The 16,096-nt window shown below is 42.0% G+C and overlaps 1 protein-coding gene across 1 annotated transcript in view; it reads right to left on the reverse strand.

Annotated features, from left to right (window-relative positions):
* MTHFD1 (methylenetetrahydrofolate dehydrogenase (NADP+ dependent) 1, methenyltetrahydrofolate cyclohydrolase, formyltetrahydrofolate synthetase) overlaps positions 1–16,096 on the reverse strand; it is an 80,572-nt gene that overhangs the window by 11,166 nt on the left and 53,310 nt on the right. The window contains exons 16-24 of the mRNA XM_006864565.1: positions 14,833–14,935; positions 11,435–11,511; positions 10,043–10,183; positions 8,741–8,809; positions 8,318–8,429; positions 8,066–8,205; positions 5,950–5,991; positions 3,199–3,299; positions 1,712–1,889 (exon numbers count right to left, since the gene is read on the reverse strand). Of these exons, the coding sequence (XP_006864627.1) occupies positions 1,712–1,889; positions 3,199–3,299; positions 5,950–5,991; positions 8,066–8,205; positions 8,318–8,429; positions 8,741–8,809; positions 10,043–10,183; positions 11,435–11,511; positions 14,833–14,935 (963 nt within the window). The remainder of the gene's footprint in view (positions 1–1,711; positions 1,890–3,198; positions 3,300–5,949; positions 5,992–8,065; positions 8,206–8,317; positions 8,430–8,740; positions 8,810–10,042; positions 10,184–11,434; positions 11,512–14,832; positions 14,936–16,096) is intronic.

Raw genomic sequence — 16,096 nt, forward strand, 5'->3', positions numbered from 1 at the left:
GTGCTGTAGGATAAGCACTAGACTGTGAACTATAAGGTCAGCGGTTCAAACCCACCAGCTGCTCCTTGGAAACCCTACACAGGGTCGCTATGAGTTGGAAAGGACTTGACAGCACACAACGACAACAACAGAGTTTGGCTGAAAGGTAAGTCATGGAGGTGAGTTCAGTTCAAGGCCTGAAGAGTGACTAAGGGCCACAGTCTTATGGGTTCTACTTTCCATCAGACCAATAAGCCTGTTTTTTTTTTATTTCGAGTTTTGTTCCACATTCCACCTGATCACCCCACCCCCCGCCCCCCACTCTAAGAGATCCCAGAAATGGCAGCTGGATCATGGAGGCTGAGATTCATGTGGTCCATTAGTACTTTGGACTACATGTTTCCACTGGTCTTCACTCTTCAGCTATGCTATGCCAGTTGACCTTGCTTTCCCGTGACAATGGTCCAAAGCCTCCAGACCCAGTGACCCAGTTTCTCCAGGTGTTTGATTACAATAAGAAGTTTACATACTTCTGCTCCTTGTTGTTATTAAGTGCCGTTGAGTCAGTTTCAACTCACAGTGACCCTGTATACAGTTTCTGAGGAGTGGCTGACGAGTTTGAATGTATTAATGGGCACATTTACAGCACATACAAATATGAATGGAGAAATATCATCTGCCAAGGCTAGACATATAGTCACAAGTGTAGTCCCTTTTGCCTACTCATACCTAGTTCTCTTGCCTGTCTGCCTATGTGTCCACTTGCAGATGACTGATTTGTTATTACTGATAATGGAGGATTTTGTGTACAATACCTCTGTTGTCTATAACTCTTGTTTACCTCTCTGAGTCTTGCTTTTCTTCAGTGACATTGTATGGGATGCTCCTTTATTTTATACTGCCTTTCCTTTCATCACAGTTAATATGTGTCCATTATCTAATTTTTGACTTTTCCTCCCCTCCGTTCTGGTCATTCTTGAAAGTCTATGATTATCTTTAAAAACCAAGTCAAAAAACCAACCTTGAGAATATAAGCAGAATTTGCTACAACATTCATGCCATGATCCTAACAAAGTTTCAATATTGTGGACACAGTGTCAGAGAATTGAAAACAAGGTATACCCTTATAATAAGAAGGACCTTTCTCTCAACTGATTTTAAGGTATCACAGAAAAGCAGTGTCTCTGTTTAAGCCTGAGGCAGTGGACAAAGTGAAAAAGCTGCCTGAGGTGCTTTGGTTTGGTACCTGAGGGCTGCTGTGAAGGACAGCCCTGAGTCGGGAAGTGAGCGTGGGCCTGTACCACTTTCCTCTGCTACTTTCTTATAAAAGAAAGTTTTCTAAGCTTCTTGGAGCCCTTGCCAGTTGACCACATGGTTGGTGAAGAGAGTTTCACACTTGGTTCTCTATGTAACTTTCCAACAGACAATCCCAGCTCCATAGGACTCATGCCTATGACATTTCCACACAATGAACGTACTGGAAGTCTTTCCCAAAGTGAAGATATGAACCTACTGCCCTGGGCATTCGCACCTGAACCCCCTACCCTTTAGGTAAGCAGCAGTGTGCATGCATAAGAAAGCTGTCTAGGATTGGAAGTTCAGGCATAACTCACCCACAGTGGAACCAAACGTACAAGGTTAAACCTGAACACAGGGTTCTGAACAGAGATCTACAGACAGGCACCTCACAGTGTGGTTTTGGTTGGTTTTTCCTCACTAGGAAGTAGCCCACCTTGAGGTCATAAAGCAGTTGGAAGCTGCTGGGAGCCTGTGCTGCTCTCTGGACAGCCTGAGCCAGAGCCATGGCTCCCTTGCCCCCTTCTGCCCAGTGAGTGGACTTCACAGCATCGAAAGCTCCATGTTCTTTGGCAAGGCGACTGACGAGGTCCAGCTCAGCCTCCGTATCCGTCCTGTAAAGAAAGAGCTTCACGTGAAAGCACTGAGGATAGCTGGAGAGAACAGAATCTGTCTTGGATCAGCCATGAAATTCCAGGTGAAAATGGCTACCAATCATGCAATAATGGCGTCTTGGTGTGCACTACAGGATAAGCACTGGACTGCTAACTGCAAAGTCAGCGGTTCAAACCCACCAGCCGCCCCTTACCCTATACAGAGGCACTATGAGTCAGAACCAACTCAACAGCACTTAACAACAAGCCTGTAATATTTTCTGGGTTTAAATCTCAGCTCCATAAGTTAGTGGCTGAATGACTTCAGCCAGTTACTAAATCTTTTATGTGCCTCAACATTCATGTGGGTAGAATGGAAATAGTCAGCACTTGCTTCATAGGTTTAGACAAATAAACACATGTAAAGCACTTAGCTTCTGGCCCAGCATAAAGAATAAAAAAATACCACTTAAAAAAAAAAAAATTTGTGCCTCATTCTACCATTATTAACAAGACCAAAAACAGCTCAACAATATGGAAACAACCTACACAAGTTCTTTCTTGCATGAATACTTTCAGACCAACACCAGCTCAACCCTTTGTCCACACAATTTCCCACCTCACACACTCTCACTCACTTCCATCTAAGTGGTTTCGAATCAGTGACTCAATATAGGACAGAATTGTTGTTGTTATGTGCCGTGAAGTCAGTTCCGACTCATAGTGACCCTGTACAGGGTTTCCGAGGCTGTAAATCTTTACGGGAGCAGATAGCCTCATCTTTCTCACGGAGCAGCTGGTAGTTTCGAACTGCTCACCCTGAGGTTAGCAGCCCAAATCATAACCACTACGCGAGGACAGAGTAGAACTGTCCCATGGAGCGGCTAGTGAACTTGAACTACCTATCTTGTAGTTAGCAGCCAAATTCTTAGCCTATAGCGAAAACAAGGCTCCTAACATCCCACCAGGCCTAGTAAAATCACAAAACTCTGTAAGGCTATGCTCTTCTGTTAGCACAAAAGGTCACTAAGGACCACAGAGAACACTTGACTTCAGGGCCTGTGTGTTGTCCACTTCACCCAGCGGAGATCAAGGGGCCCGTGAAAGCTAACCCTGACTCCTGGGCTCTCCATGGAGTGAGTTTTCAGTAATTTATGCAGGGCCTGCCATATCAAAGGCTCTCATTGACGGACGCTAACATACAGGCTTCCCAAGTGATTGCGGTACCTGAAGAACACAATAAAACTAACAGCCACTGCTGAACAGTTAGTTCCAGGAGTTGTTTTCTGACTGTTTCCCACACTCCACTGTACTTTCACGCTGTACTTACTTGAATACGTTCACAGCCACCACGACTGGAACTCCAAAGAATCGGGCATTTTCTATTTGTTTCTTCAAGTTACTGAAGCCTTTTTCCACCAGCTCCAGGTTCTGTTAAAACAGGGAGAGGTGTGAGGGCAGACAGCAGAACTAAAGTGGATGCAAACTCTTCTTCACAGGAAGCGGCCTCTTTAGAGCTGGTGGTGGTTATTCATCATCAGGACAAGGACATGAGGAAGGGAGCTGATCCCCTGCTGTGTTTCTTCACCTGGGTGAGTGAGCGCTATGGAGGGGGCAGCCCAAAGCTCCAGTGGGGAGCTGTGCTGGTGTCCCACCTGGCTGGCATCCAGCCATGCTTTTCATTGCTTAATTGAGATATGAAGGGAATCAGTGACTTCCACTGGAAAACTGCTCACCACAAGGTTGGCAGTTCAAACCTACCAGTCCCTCAGCAGTAGAAAGCTGAGGCTTTCTGCACCTGTAAAGATTTACAGTCTCAGAAATCCTACACAGGGTTGCTCTGAGTTTGAACTGATTGCACTTAACAACATAAATTATATTTGTAACCCCTCTGCATATGGTTTTATGGTACAATGGCATAAATGGACTCTATTTGGATAGCACAAACCCATCACAAGACAGAGCCTAGCACGTTACATGGCCATTTCTTTAAGTCTGAGAATTATTTGCAGTATTGGGACACTGTAAGCGACACCAACCTCCATATATAGGAGATTGTTCTTAAGTGCCATCAAGTTGGGTCAGTAAATTCTGATGATATATATACAATCAGGAGTCCCGTTGTGGCACTGTGGGTTAATGCGCTGGACTACAAGGTTGGTTTGAATGGCAAGGTCAGCAGTTCAAGCTCGTCAGCCGCTCCTCAGAAACCCTACACTGGGTCTCACTATGAGTCAGAACCAACTCCATGGCACTTGGCAATAATAATATACAATCAATGAAATACTTATCACACACGTTATGAAAAATGAGATGGGTTTGTGTGAATGAGGAATGTGTCCAAGATGTATTAAGTCATAAAACTTAACTCTGTTTTTGCACAAATGCAAAAACTCATGCATATATGAATTAATTAATTTATTTTAAATGTTGAGAAATACTCACCAAACTAGTAAGGGGACTCAAGTCACATGTGTTTCAGTCTTAAAATGTTTAATAATTTTTTTGGCAAAGAGTGTATTGCCATTGTAGTTGTTGTTACATGCCATGAAGTGAGTTCCGACCCATAGCAACCCTGTACAGGGTTCCCGAGGTTGTAAATCTTTAATGGAGCAGAAAGCCTCATCTTTCTCCCGTGGAGCAGCTGGTAGTTTCGAACTGCTGACCCTGAGATTAGCAGCCTGATTCGTAACCACTATGCTACCAGAGCTCCTTATTGCCATTATAAGCTTAAAAATACATTAAATATTTAAAGAAAAAGAAAACTAGAGTAGCCTTATATAAAAATGCATACACTGGGGTAAAAGCAAAAGCCAGCAATACCACAATCATCACAAAACAACAGGAAAGTAGTGGGCTTGTACTAAACAACTTGAGATCACTGTTATATGATCTGTGCCTTTCACCCCATTAATAACTGAAGAGTGAGACTAGGATTTGTTAAATGTTCTGAAGAACAAACACTGCTAATTCTTTACCTCCAATCACAAGAAAACCAATTTGTATTTAAGGCTGGTTGGGAACAGTTTGAAGTAAATAGAATTTCTTAAAGGAAGACACCAGCTGGGCCAGTGAGGGGCGGTCACTCTAATTAGACACAGGAAAGGCTGTGGGGTGGCAGGAGGGCCAGAACTGTAAATTCCCCTCCTACGCCTGAAACAGACAAATGACCATAAAAGGCAAATCATAACTCAGAAGACAGGCAGACTCAGGCACTGACAATTCTTTCCTAGCCCATTTTTAAATACTTCACTCAGGGCCTGCACAGTGACCAACTGCTTGATAATTTAAAACCCTCAGGGGGGAAAACAGATAAAGGAGAGAGAAATTGAATTAACAGTGACTGCGGCTGATGGTACCATCTCATCTGAAGGCTTGCCTCTCACATAACCACCCCAAACTGACTCTAGGGATGATTCTCTGACAGTAAACGACAGAAACAGGAAAAAGTAGAAGCTCACATTAATTGTTTGGGCTCCTACTTGAGGCTATAAATTAAATCATGGAATCTTGATGATTTGGCCTATATAAAAAGGATGCAGACTGTCTCTCAGATCATATCAGATATGGATGGGCTTGACATACACAGGAAGAGGCATTTCTAAAAAGATCCCTGCACGCTTCTGATTGAATGGCACTGGGAACAGCCCGACCCTAACAGGAAAGACAAAGGAAGGAGACTTCCACTACTATAGGGCAGCAGTATTGACAGCCGGTGCTAGGCGAGTCTTTCTTGTGGGGGGCTGCCCTGTGCTTTGTAGGATCTTTTGCAGCACTTCTCACTAGATGCCAGTGGCATTAGTCCCTAAAGCTGTCACAACCGAAACTGTTCAAGGTCCCTGGGGGCAAAATCACCCTTAGTTGACTACGACTGATCTAGGGCAGTGGTTTTTACAAGACATTGTGCGTGGGACCATTTTGCTTTTTGAAGCACTTCTCCCCTATTTTACTCATTGAACATGCTGCTTCAACAATTAAGAGGTCTTTTAGTATCCCTGGCTCCCAGGAGCATTGCTGGGCCACAGTGAGGCCCCAGTGGAGAAATGCTGACTTAGGGGTGGTGCTTTCTGGAACAAGTTACCTCCTCTGTGTAAGCCTTGGGTAGAGGCAGTCCAGCAGTGACCTGCAAGGAAAGGATGCCAAGTCAGAGACATAATCAATTCACAATTAGATTTCACCTTTAAATGGTGCTTGCCTTGTAATGAAGGCAGCAAGTCACATGCTCTGGGGAGTATACAGCAGGTGAGGATCACGAGCAGTCACACAGCACAAACAAAATGATTGTCTGAGCAGAGGGTGGGGTCTCTGTGGCCTGGGTTAGGGAGATGGGAAGGAAAGGCTCTCTGAGGGCAGAGGGACAACCACACAGCAGGGACAGAACTAAAGGGGAGTGAAGGAAAAGGGCAGATGCCAGCCTACAAAGGCCACCCCAAAATGTCTGTAGGTGGAGTCTCTGATAGGTTCACCAAGCTGACCCACAAAGCCAACCCACACCCTAGTGCAAGTCTCAGTGTACCTGAACTACGGTGCAGGAGCAAAGAAACGGGGGAAAACATCACAAGATGAATAGAAGAATCTATTCAGCATTTTCAAGGGTCAGAACACTTAAGCAGTGAGTTCAGCCACAGAAGGGGCACAAGTGTGAGGTGTAGAGACAGGAAATCCACTGACCCCAAATATTAGAAGCTACACCAGCAACAGACAGTGATGAAAATGCTGTCTGCCTGGCCTAGTTCCATTACTCAAGGGGACCGCAGTGCTCCAATACCAGAAGGGGCCACAGAGAGGTGAGGAAGGAAGTGAGAACTGAGCAGCCATGCTCATTGGGCATTGCCTGGAGCTTCCTGTCTGAGTTAGTGAGCAACAGTGTTATTCTGTAGACCACGAGGCTGTAAGCAAAGGAGGTGCCATGGTGAGCAGCTGAGTGCGGGGATGTGAAGAAAGGGGGTGTGGGTCAGAGAGGCTGGCTACACACAGGAGTCCATTCTGCAGCAGCAGAAAGGGGAGTCCTCAGCCAGAGGTACCTTTGGTCTTTCAGGGATAACTAAGACTAGAAAGGTGTGTATTATAGTCATAGTCTTCAAAGTGTGGTCTGAGAACCTCATCTTTCAGGTAAGTCTATATCAGGGCACAAGCATTTCTATAATAAAACTAAGATATCATTGGCCTTTTTCATTCTCATTCTCCTTATGGGTAAACAGCGAACTTTATAAAATATTACACGACAGATGATATCACAATCAGATTGAATGCCGACGCTAAGAACACAGCTGTCATCAATTAAGTCAGAGACTAAGAATCGACAAGACACAATGTGTAAAATTTGTCTTGGAAAATGTAGCGATGTTATGATTAAATACGTTATTCATGTTAATATGTGACTTCTTTTTAATTTCTAATAGAGTAAATAGCAATAGACGTAAAACTCACGTAAAAAAGCTCTTTTGAGCCCTCCATCATTTTCAAGAGATCCTGAGACCAAATGCTTTGAGAACTGTTACATTACAGGAAAAACCCTGATTACTACATTAAGGTACAGATTTTATTCTGTAGAGTGAAGGTCTAGACAAGCTCCTCTAGAAAAGGCATTTCATACTCCTTCAAAGGATTTCTGAAAACTAGCACCCCGTCCTCTCACATGCAGGGGCTGGAGAAAAGGTGCAGTTTCTAATCATTCAGGAAAAGGCAAAGTTCAGGTTGGAATTAGGGATATGATATTTCCAGCCTCCTTTCATATGACCCAGAGGCTGTGCTGAGCATCTCCCAGTTACCCTGCTCCTGGCTGTTAGTGGCCTTGTGTATATGCACTGACCCATGTCTTGCATAATGGCTCAGCTGGCTGGAAGCCAGTGTCACTACTTACAGGGAAAATAGAATTCAGACTTAAAAGAACAGCTGGAACATGAAGGAGTTTTGTGGTATAACCAAGTATATGTCCCTGGAGGGGTTTAGATATTATCAGATGTTTTTCTCAGAAAGGTGGGCCACGATGCCAACACCAACCCTCTTAAAATGCCAAGAGCTGACAGTGCCCGTGAGTGACAAGGCGGTCATCACGAGTTGCCTGGCCAGCTCTTGCTCTTGGCAGCCTATGAGTTGTAAAGATAGGAGCAGCTTAAAGACCTAAGCACAAGCCGTCCAACTCAGCCTTCGGAAAATTTCTGACAACCAGACCCGTGGCCAGCCTTGCTTCTCACCGTGGGACCACCCCCGTGCATTTTAAGAGCCCTGACTGTGGCAACAAGCACCACCACATGAGGGCGGAGACCAGAATATCGACACTTGATGTTAAAAAACTTCTCCATTCCAATGTCAGCTCCGAATCCTGCTTCAGTCACTAGAAGTAAGGAGAAAAACAATGTTAAAAATGCCGTACAGTTCCCCTGATGTCATCTGATTAAGAGAGAGAGGAAAATACAGTCTATTCTGTGATTTGCAAAGCTACTCACCTACAAATCCTTCAGGGCCAACAAGTTTGAGAGCGATCCGGTCTGCTATGATAGAGGAATTCCCATGTGCAATGTTGGCAAATGGTCCAGCATGAACAAACACAGGAGTGCCCTGTGGAAATCAAGACATCACAAGGGAAGCTCCCAGGCCTGCATTATAATAAGACCACAACCTGATGAGCATGATTAATGTACTGAATTATACTTGTGAAATGTCAAATGGTCTCTTAAATATTTATCAGAGTTTTTTGAAAAACAATCACAGAGTCCAAGATACGGAATTTAGTTGGACTCCAAAAGGGAAACCATGAAGCTGCCTCTTCTCACATCTCAATTATGTTCCAGCCCTAAGTGTGAGAAAGAATGGAAAGAACAAGGCCTCTGGCTCCCAAGAAAAGTGTGCTGAATGAGCAGTGTGCTCACCTCCAGTGTCTGCATCAGGTTGGGCTTGATAGCATCCTTCATCAGCACTGTCAACGCGCCACTCACTCCCTGTAAGGAAGACAGACAGATGCCATGGTCCGCTCTTACCACCGAAACCTGTGACACCCACATTCAACATTCCCAGGTCTTTCCTTTTTAGCCACCTTGGACCAATTAGGACTTTCACCTGGACTAGACCATCCATTCGCTGCAGTTTTTTTCTGGATCTGCTATGAAGTTCCCAGTTATTTTAGGCAGGGAGAACTGGCAGAATGAAAACGATATTCACGTGCAATTTTTAGAAAGACATGTAACCCTGGAAACAAGCATCTCAATGAAGCTCTGTGCTGACTGATGTGGGGCATCCATTTCAGAACAAGGAAATGCTAGTTCCTAGAGTACGGAGTTGTTTATACCTTTGGTTCTGTCTGGGCAGAAGTGCCTATAAACAAAAGTCATTATGCGTTTCTCAAAGCCGAAACTAAAATTGTACCCAGGAATTCAAGACCAAGTCTTCAGTACCAAGTACCTTTATAAAGCAATCCAACCATAACCAAACAGACTGGTAGCAAACTAAGAATAAACACTAGTTCCCATTTATATTCAATGCCAGTGAATTTAAAAATTGCTGGTTTGGGTGTTAAAGATTTAAAACAATTTCTTTCCTTATCCAGTAACTGTGAAAACAGGTTTTTTTTCCCTTTTCAAATTTATCTGAGATATCACGAATTACAGGCCAATAACTTTGGTTTGTGTCAACATGGAGTTTTCAAATATTAATCTATAGAAACTCTCATTTCAAACTTATTACCATACAGGCAGTTCCAAAATAACCATAAAGTGAAGAATCAGCCTACCAGGCCAGAACACCAGACATTCACGGAATCAACAGGGACTGGTTTCAAATGTTCCAAATGCAGTTATAAGGGTAGATGTGATGGCAAATGGCCTCACACCCAGAGGCTCTTATGCAGGAAGTCACATGTCCTGGGGAGGGGCTAGGGTCAAGGTCAACTACCAAGGGTTTCACTTGGACTCATCATGTTCTCTCTCAAAGATTCCCACAGGATGAAGACATTGCTCACACCACCAGAAACTTGAAGGCTATTATTAGAGCACATCATCTATTACTTACTAGGAATTATTTTATAAATGTCATCATTATTCACAAATAGCAAAATCCTATTTATTAGTTAACTGCAACATCTTAAGTAGAGGGTAATTTTTGTTATCAGTGCCTCTGAGAGACCCTAATACAAGAAACACAGAAGTATTACTAAGCCCAGAGCAGTTGGCACTCACCAGATCTTCGGCGCTGACGGGCTCCCCTTTCTTGCTGGAAGCCACCACCATTTTGCCCAGTCTCTCTCTCATGTCTTCTAGAGAACTGGTGAGAGCCAGGACAGCCATGATTTCACTGGCCACAGAGATGTCAAACTGGGCCTATTGGTAAGGACAAGATACAACATACCCATACCTCATTTACTAACATGGTTAGCTTCCCGAAGACGGGGTCAGTAATAAAAAAATCTGCATTACGCGAAAGTGGAAGATGACCACATCATTAATAACTGCCAAATGACAAAGAATCATGGCCCAGCCAAGCTGACGTACAACCTTAGTCATCACAACCAGTGCTGCATTTGCCTGGCACCTCAACATTCATTACTGCCAGAATGGACACTGTTAATGATCAAAATAGTTGGATATCAGATTTTTCACTATTGTCATAAATGCAGAATATCAGATAATTAGATAATGAATGAGGATTGGTGCTGTTGTTAAGTGACATCAAGACAGTTACAGTTTCCAAGGAGTGGCTGGTGGACCTGAACCACTAGTCCTGCGGTAAGCATTCCAATGCTTATCTTACAGTGCCACATCCAAAGCGAGGATTAGGTGGAGAGAAAACTACGTTAAATCAAAATGATGAATCATGCAAGTACACTTTTTATGCAACCTACGTTTATACAAGCAGCTTAAAAGCAAAAATAAACAAAATACTAAGCAAAGATAAAGGATTTAATTTAAAATAATCCTTCATCAGCAAACACTTTGGTGTCCCTGGGTGCTGTAAACAGCTAACGTGCTTGACTACTAAATGAAAGGCTGGAGGCTAAGGTCTACCCAAAATATCTTGGAAGAAAGGCCCAGTAATCTTCTGAAAAAACCAGTTATTAAAAACCCTACAGAGCACAGTTCTACTCTAATACGCATGAGGTAGAACCAACTCTACAGCCATTGGTTAACAAAAACTTTACAAGAATCAAACCAAGACCATGAGTAGCCATGTAGGTACCAACAAGCTGTTATTTATCCCTTTGAGGGTGGCTTGTAATCACTTAGCTGTGCTTCCCTAATGTACAAGGAAAGAAGATGGGATCTCCTACACTGAAGAGACATACTGCAAAATAGCCATAAAAAATGCAGCTATTTGAATCTACTGATGTGCACGGATATTCACTTGGGGATCTCCACCTCCAGGAAAAAGAGGTTGGGGAAAAACACAGGTGACACATGGGATTTCTTGCCAACGCTGTCAGGAGTGTTCAATACTGCACACCTACTCACTTCCATTTTAAAAGGGAGAAGGCAGAACAACACTTGGCACTATCGGTCACATGGCAGACAGAGAGGACAGAAGCAGCACAGATCTGGTTCACACGAATGATTTCCTTAGAAAGAAAGAGTTACCGTCCGTGTGTAGCCTTTCTCTGTTGGAGACTGTCCAATTGTGATCTTTCTCAGGAATCTATCATTGGTATCCAACACTATAGAAGAAAGCAAAGAAACAGAACACATTTTAGTAAAGGGACCACACAGTTAAAAGAACCAGCAGTTTTAAAGCAAAGTCAGTCTCTCTCTCTCTCTCTAAATAAATAAGTAAATAAATACACACACACGCGTCCTGGTGTGGTGCTGCAAGATAATATACTGGACCACAAGATCAGTTTGAACCACAGGCTGGCAGTTCATATCCATCAACCATTACTTGGAAACCCTAGACAGGGTTGCTATGGTTTGGAACCGTTTTGACAGCACTTAACAATACCAACAACACCATAAAGTTCTGGTGTGGCACTGTAAGACCCTATAATAGGGTCTCTCTGAGTCAGAATCAACTCGACAGCACTTAACAACAATAACAACATCATGAAGGACAAGAAGATAAATGCAACCAAGTTGAACGTACTCCAAACAGGATAGACCCCCTCCTCTCACACACACACACACACACATCACCAAGACACATTCTAATGAAACTTTTCAAAACCAAAACCAAGAAAAGAATGCCGAGAGCAATTCAGGGAAAACAAAAATTTGCCTACAAAGAACTAATATGACTAAGTTCTGATTTCTCAGCAGAAACCCTGTAGGCAAGAAGACAATGCATGACATATACATAATTCTGAAAGAAAAAAATTACCAATAAAGAATCATATACTCAGAAAAATTGTTCATCACCTATGACAGTGAAATTAGGATACTTTCAGATAAACAGAAATTAAAAGAATTTGTGAAAATCAGATGAACCTTACAAAAAATACTTAAATGGAGTTCTTAGGACATAGAACCAACCATAGCAGCCAACCACCTGAAACGAACATACATGGCAATACCAATCTAGATACAGGAATATTTAAAGTAAAACAATTCTGTAAGACCAAAAACAGGGAAAGAGATATTAGTTTGCAAAAAATACTCACAAAATGAAAAAACCTACTACGTAAAAAGAGGGAATAATGTATTTCCAAATGAAGAGGAAATCATGTGGATTTCAAGAAAAAATAAGTTAAAATAACCCTAACTGTAACCCTAAAACTAGACCAAGACTTACTCCTAGATATAGCCCAACCCCTACGCCCTACTGCTAGTCCTAACCCTAAGCCTAAACAAAGTCCTAGACCTAGCCACAGCTCTAAGTCCATACTCCAATCCACTACCTACCCTCCAAAAACAGTGCAGGCTACTTTTTGTATTTTTTTAAGGCCAAGATTTATGTGGTTGTGGGAGATGACTCACTCACTGACCTTATACCATCCTCAAAAACACAAGCACCATCATCCCAGGGCAAATGAAAATGGTTTTTTGAAGACTGCTGGGTAACAAGCCTGGTCTCTCCTTCAATACACTTAGAAGAGATAACTTCAATTCTGGTAACCAGGGATAGATCCAACAAGCATTGTAAGCACAGGCTTACTTGTGCTTACTTAATCTAGTGAATAGTTCCACATGGTTTGCAATTCTTCACTACAGATTACTAAGTATGTACAAGTATGCTCTAGGAAACATGTAAAACTGTTCACTAATGATTAACAAGTAAGCACAGGTAAGCCTGTGCTTAACTTGCTTACTGGGTAATCTACTACTGTTGATAACTGCATATATGCGGTTGTTAAGTGCTGTTGAGTCGGTTCTGATTCATAACAACCCTGTAGAGTTTGTTTTTCTGAGACTTTTAATTCTTTTCAGGAGCAAAAGTCTCATCTTTATCCCCCTGATCTTGTGGCTCACACTCCAGTGCTTATCCTATCCAACTGCATAATAACTCTGAAAATCATGGCAAAGTTCAGACAACCAAAGTCAGGAAACTCACCCACTAAACTGCCAAGTATTTAATATATGTTAATAACAGCTTTAGTTACTATTAGCATTTTACTGTAGTCCCAATTTTGTCTTGGTGACAATAACAACAAAATACAAAATGACCATACAGAAACAAGCAACAGTAACCCATTTCATATTTGAAATGGGTTAAATAGGGGGCAATTTTAAGTCACTTGGTAGCATGCCAAATAATTCTCCAGGAAGACTGTAATAACTGAAACATCAAAAGTAGTGTATTGTACACCCCGGGCTATCAGTGATTAAATAAATATACACACACATACACACACAAACACACACTCCATCACTAAAGAATGTGATGTATTGTTGAAAACTACTCTTATTTTCCAAAAAAAGTCAAGTTCCTTGCATCTAATTTTTCTACATACAATATCTAGTGTTATTTTTTCCTTACTCCGTGTCTCTACTTTCCTAGAAAGCATAAATTAGACATAAAGCAAAGGAAAAGTAAATGCTATTCTAAAATTTCAAAATGGACCTTTAGCTTATTCCTTAAAAAATATTATACCATCTGTCTTTGAAACAAAGAGAAGCACCAATATAATTTTAGATATAAAAATGTCATCTTAAAAATGCCCTTAGTTGAAAGCACAAACACTGCCAATAAATTAGCCCCAAGTATCTCTGGTAGTATAGTGGTTACGAATCGGGCTGCTAATCTTACAGTCCGCAGTTCAAAACTACCAGCTGTCCCATGGGAGAAAGATGAGGCTTTCTGCTCCCGTAAAGATTTTCAGCCTTGGAAACCCTGTACAGGGTCGCTATGAGTTGGAACCGACTCCACGGCACTTAACAACAACAATCTTCTACACAACTGGGTGAAAATTCCTTCTTAGCAGAGATATAGAATAGACAGAAGCAGTATTGGTAAAAAATAAAATTCTAAGTCATGCTGAGCTGGACATACAGCAAAGCAGCACGACAGTGAAGCCAGGCAACTCACCCACTAAGTTGTCAAGTATTTCATCCTTGAAGGTTTCCTAACTTGTGACAAGAGGGCTCAATAAAATGAAATAAAAATGATGAGGCAATCTAGAGAGTTATGAGAAAAATCAAATCACTTATGCCAGACAAGAGTTCTAAGAATAAAGGAAACACATGATTCAAGAAGTGATTAACCATAATTCCCCTGGTTCATGACACCAAAACTTTTTTTGCATAAAATGAAACTTGCAAAATTATATTTGCCATTTATGCCTGAGCTTCCTGGAAACCAGGATTTCAATCAACACTCAATAGCTAGTGAAATTTCAACCATTTCAACAAAGAGATTTGTTTACAGTTAATAAGGAGAGGTAATGATAGAGGTGGTAAAAAAAAAAAAGGGTTTAGTTGCCATGTTGGTCATGCATTTACCATGAAAATATCAACACACAAGGCTCTGGTCCCATACATTTTAACAGTTCTCTGGGAGGATGTAGGATTGTAAGGATAACCAAGTCAAATTGGGTACTCTGGTATACCTCTTTGCCAAGTTATAGTTTCTGGATCAATATCCAATCTTGCAAATCTGTTCATTTCTTCATCTGTCAGTGTGGTAGGGTCGGACTTTTCAATGCCTAGTCTCTGAAGAAGTAGGAAAATTAAGATATAAAATTAGATGAAACAAGCAAAAGCACAATATAAGGGGATTTGAAAATGGACTGAAAAGATCATGGAACTTTCCCACAAACATTCTAAAGCTCTGTCATATGTTAAAAAAAAACAACCAAAAAACCCTTGTTGCTGTTAGGTGCCATCGTGTCGGTACCAACCCATAGCTACCCTATTGCACAGCAGAACGAAACACTGCCCGATACTGGACTAACCTCACTACTGTTGCCACACTTGAGTCCATCGATGCTGCCACTTGGCCTGTCCATATCATTGGAGGCCTTCCTCTTTTTCTCTGACCCTCCACCTTACCAAACATGATATACTTCTCCAGCGACTGGTCCCTCCTGACAATATGTTCGAAGTATGAGAGACGAAGTTTGGCCATCTTGGCTTCTAAGGAGCACTCTGGCTGCACTTCTTCCAACACAGATCTATTGGTTCTTTTGGCAGCCCATGGCATTTTCAATATTCTCCTCCAACACCAGAACTCAAAAGCATCAGTTCTTCTTCGGTCTTCCTTAGTCATTGTCCAACTTTCACATGCTTGAGGGAAAATACCATGGCTTGGGTCAGGCACACCTTAGTCCTCAAGCTGACAGCTTTGCTCTTCAACACTTTTAAAAAGTCTTGTGCAGAAGATTTGCCTAATACAGTACGTCATTTGATTTCTTGACTGCTGCTTCCGTGAGTGTTGATAGTTGATCCAAGAAGAATGAAGTCCTTGACAACTTCAATCTTTTCTCCGTTGATAAGAATGTTGTTTATTGGTCCAGTGGTGAGGATTTTTGTTCTCTTTATATTGAGATGTAATCCATACCAAAGGCTGTGCTCTTTGATCTTCATCAGTAGATGTTTTAAATCTTCTTCACTCTCAAGCAGGCAAGGTTGTATCATCTGCATATCACAGGTTGCTAATGAGTCTTTCTCGAATCCTGATGCCGCATTTTTCTTCACAGAACCAAGCTTCTCAGATTATTTGCTTAGCATACAGGTTGAATAAGTATGATGAAAGAATACAACCTGTCACACACCTTTCTTAAATCATTCAGTGTTCCCATGTTCTGTTCGAACAACTACCTCTTGGTCCATGTACAGATTCCTCATGAGCACAATTAAGTGTTTAGGAATACT

The sequence above is a fragment of the Chrysochloris asiatica genome, unplaced genomic scaffold (assembly GCF_000296735.1).
Source record: "Chrysochloris asiatica unplaced genomic scaffold, ChrAsi1.0 scaffold00067, whole genome shotgun sequence".
In the NCBI taxonomy this organism is placed as follows: Eukaryota; Metazoa; Chordata; class Mammalia; order Afrosoricida; family Chrysochloridae; genus Chrysochloris; species Chrysochloris asiatica.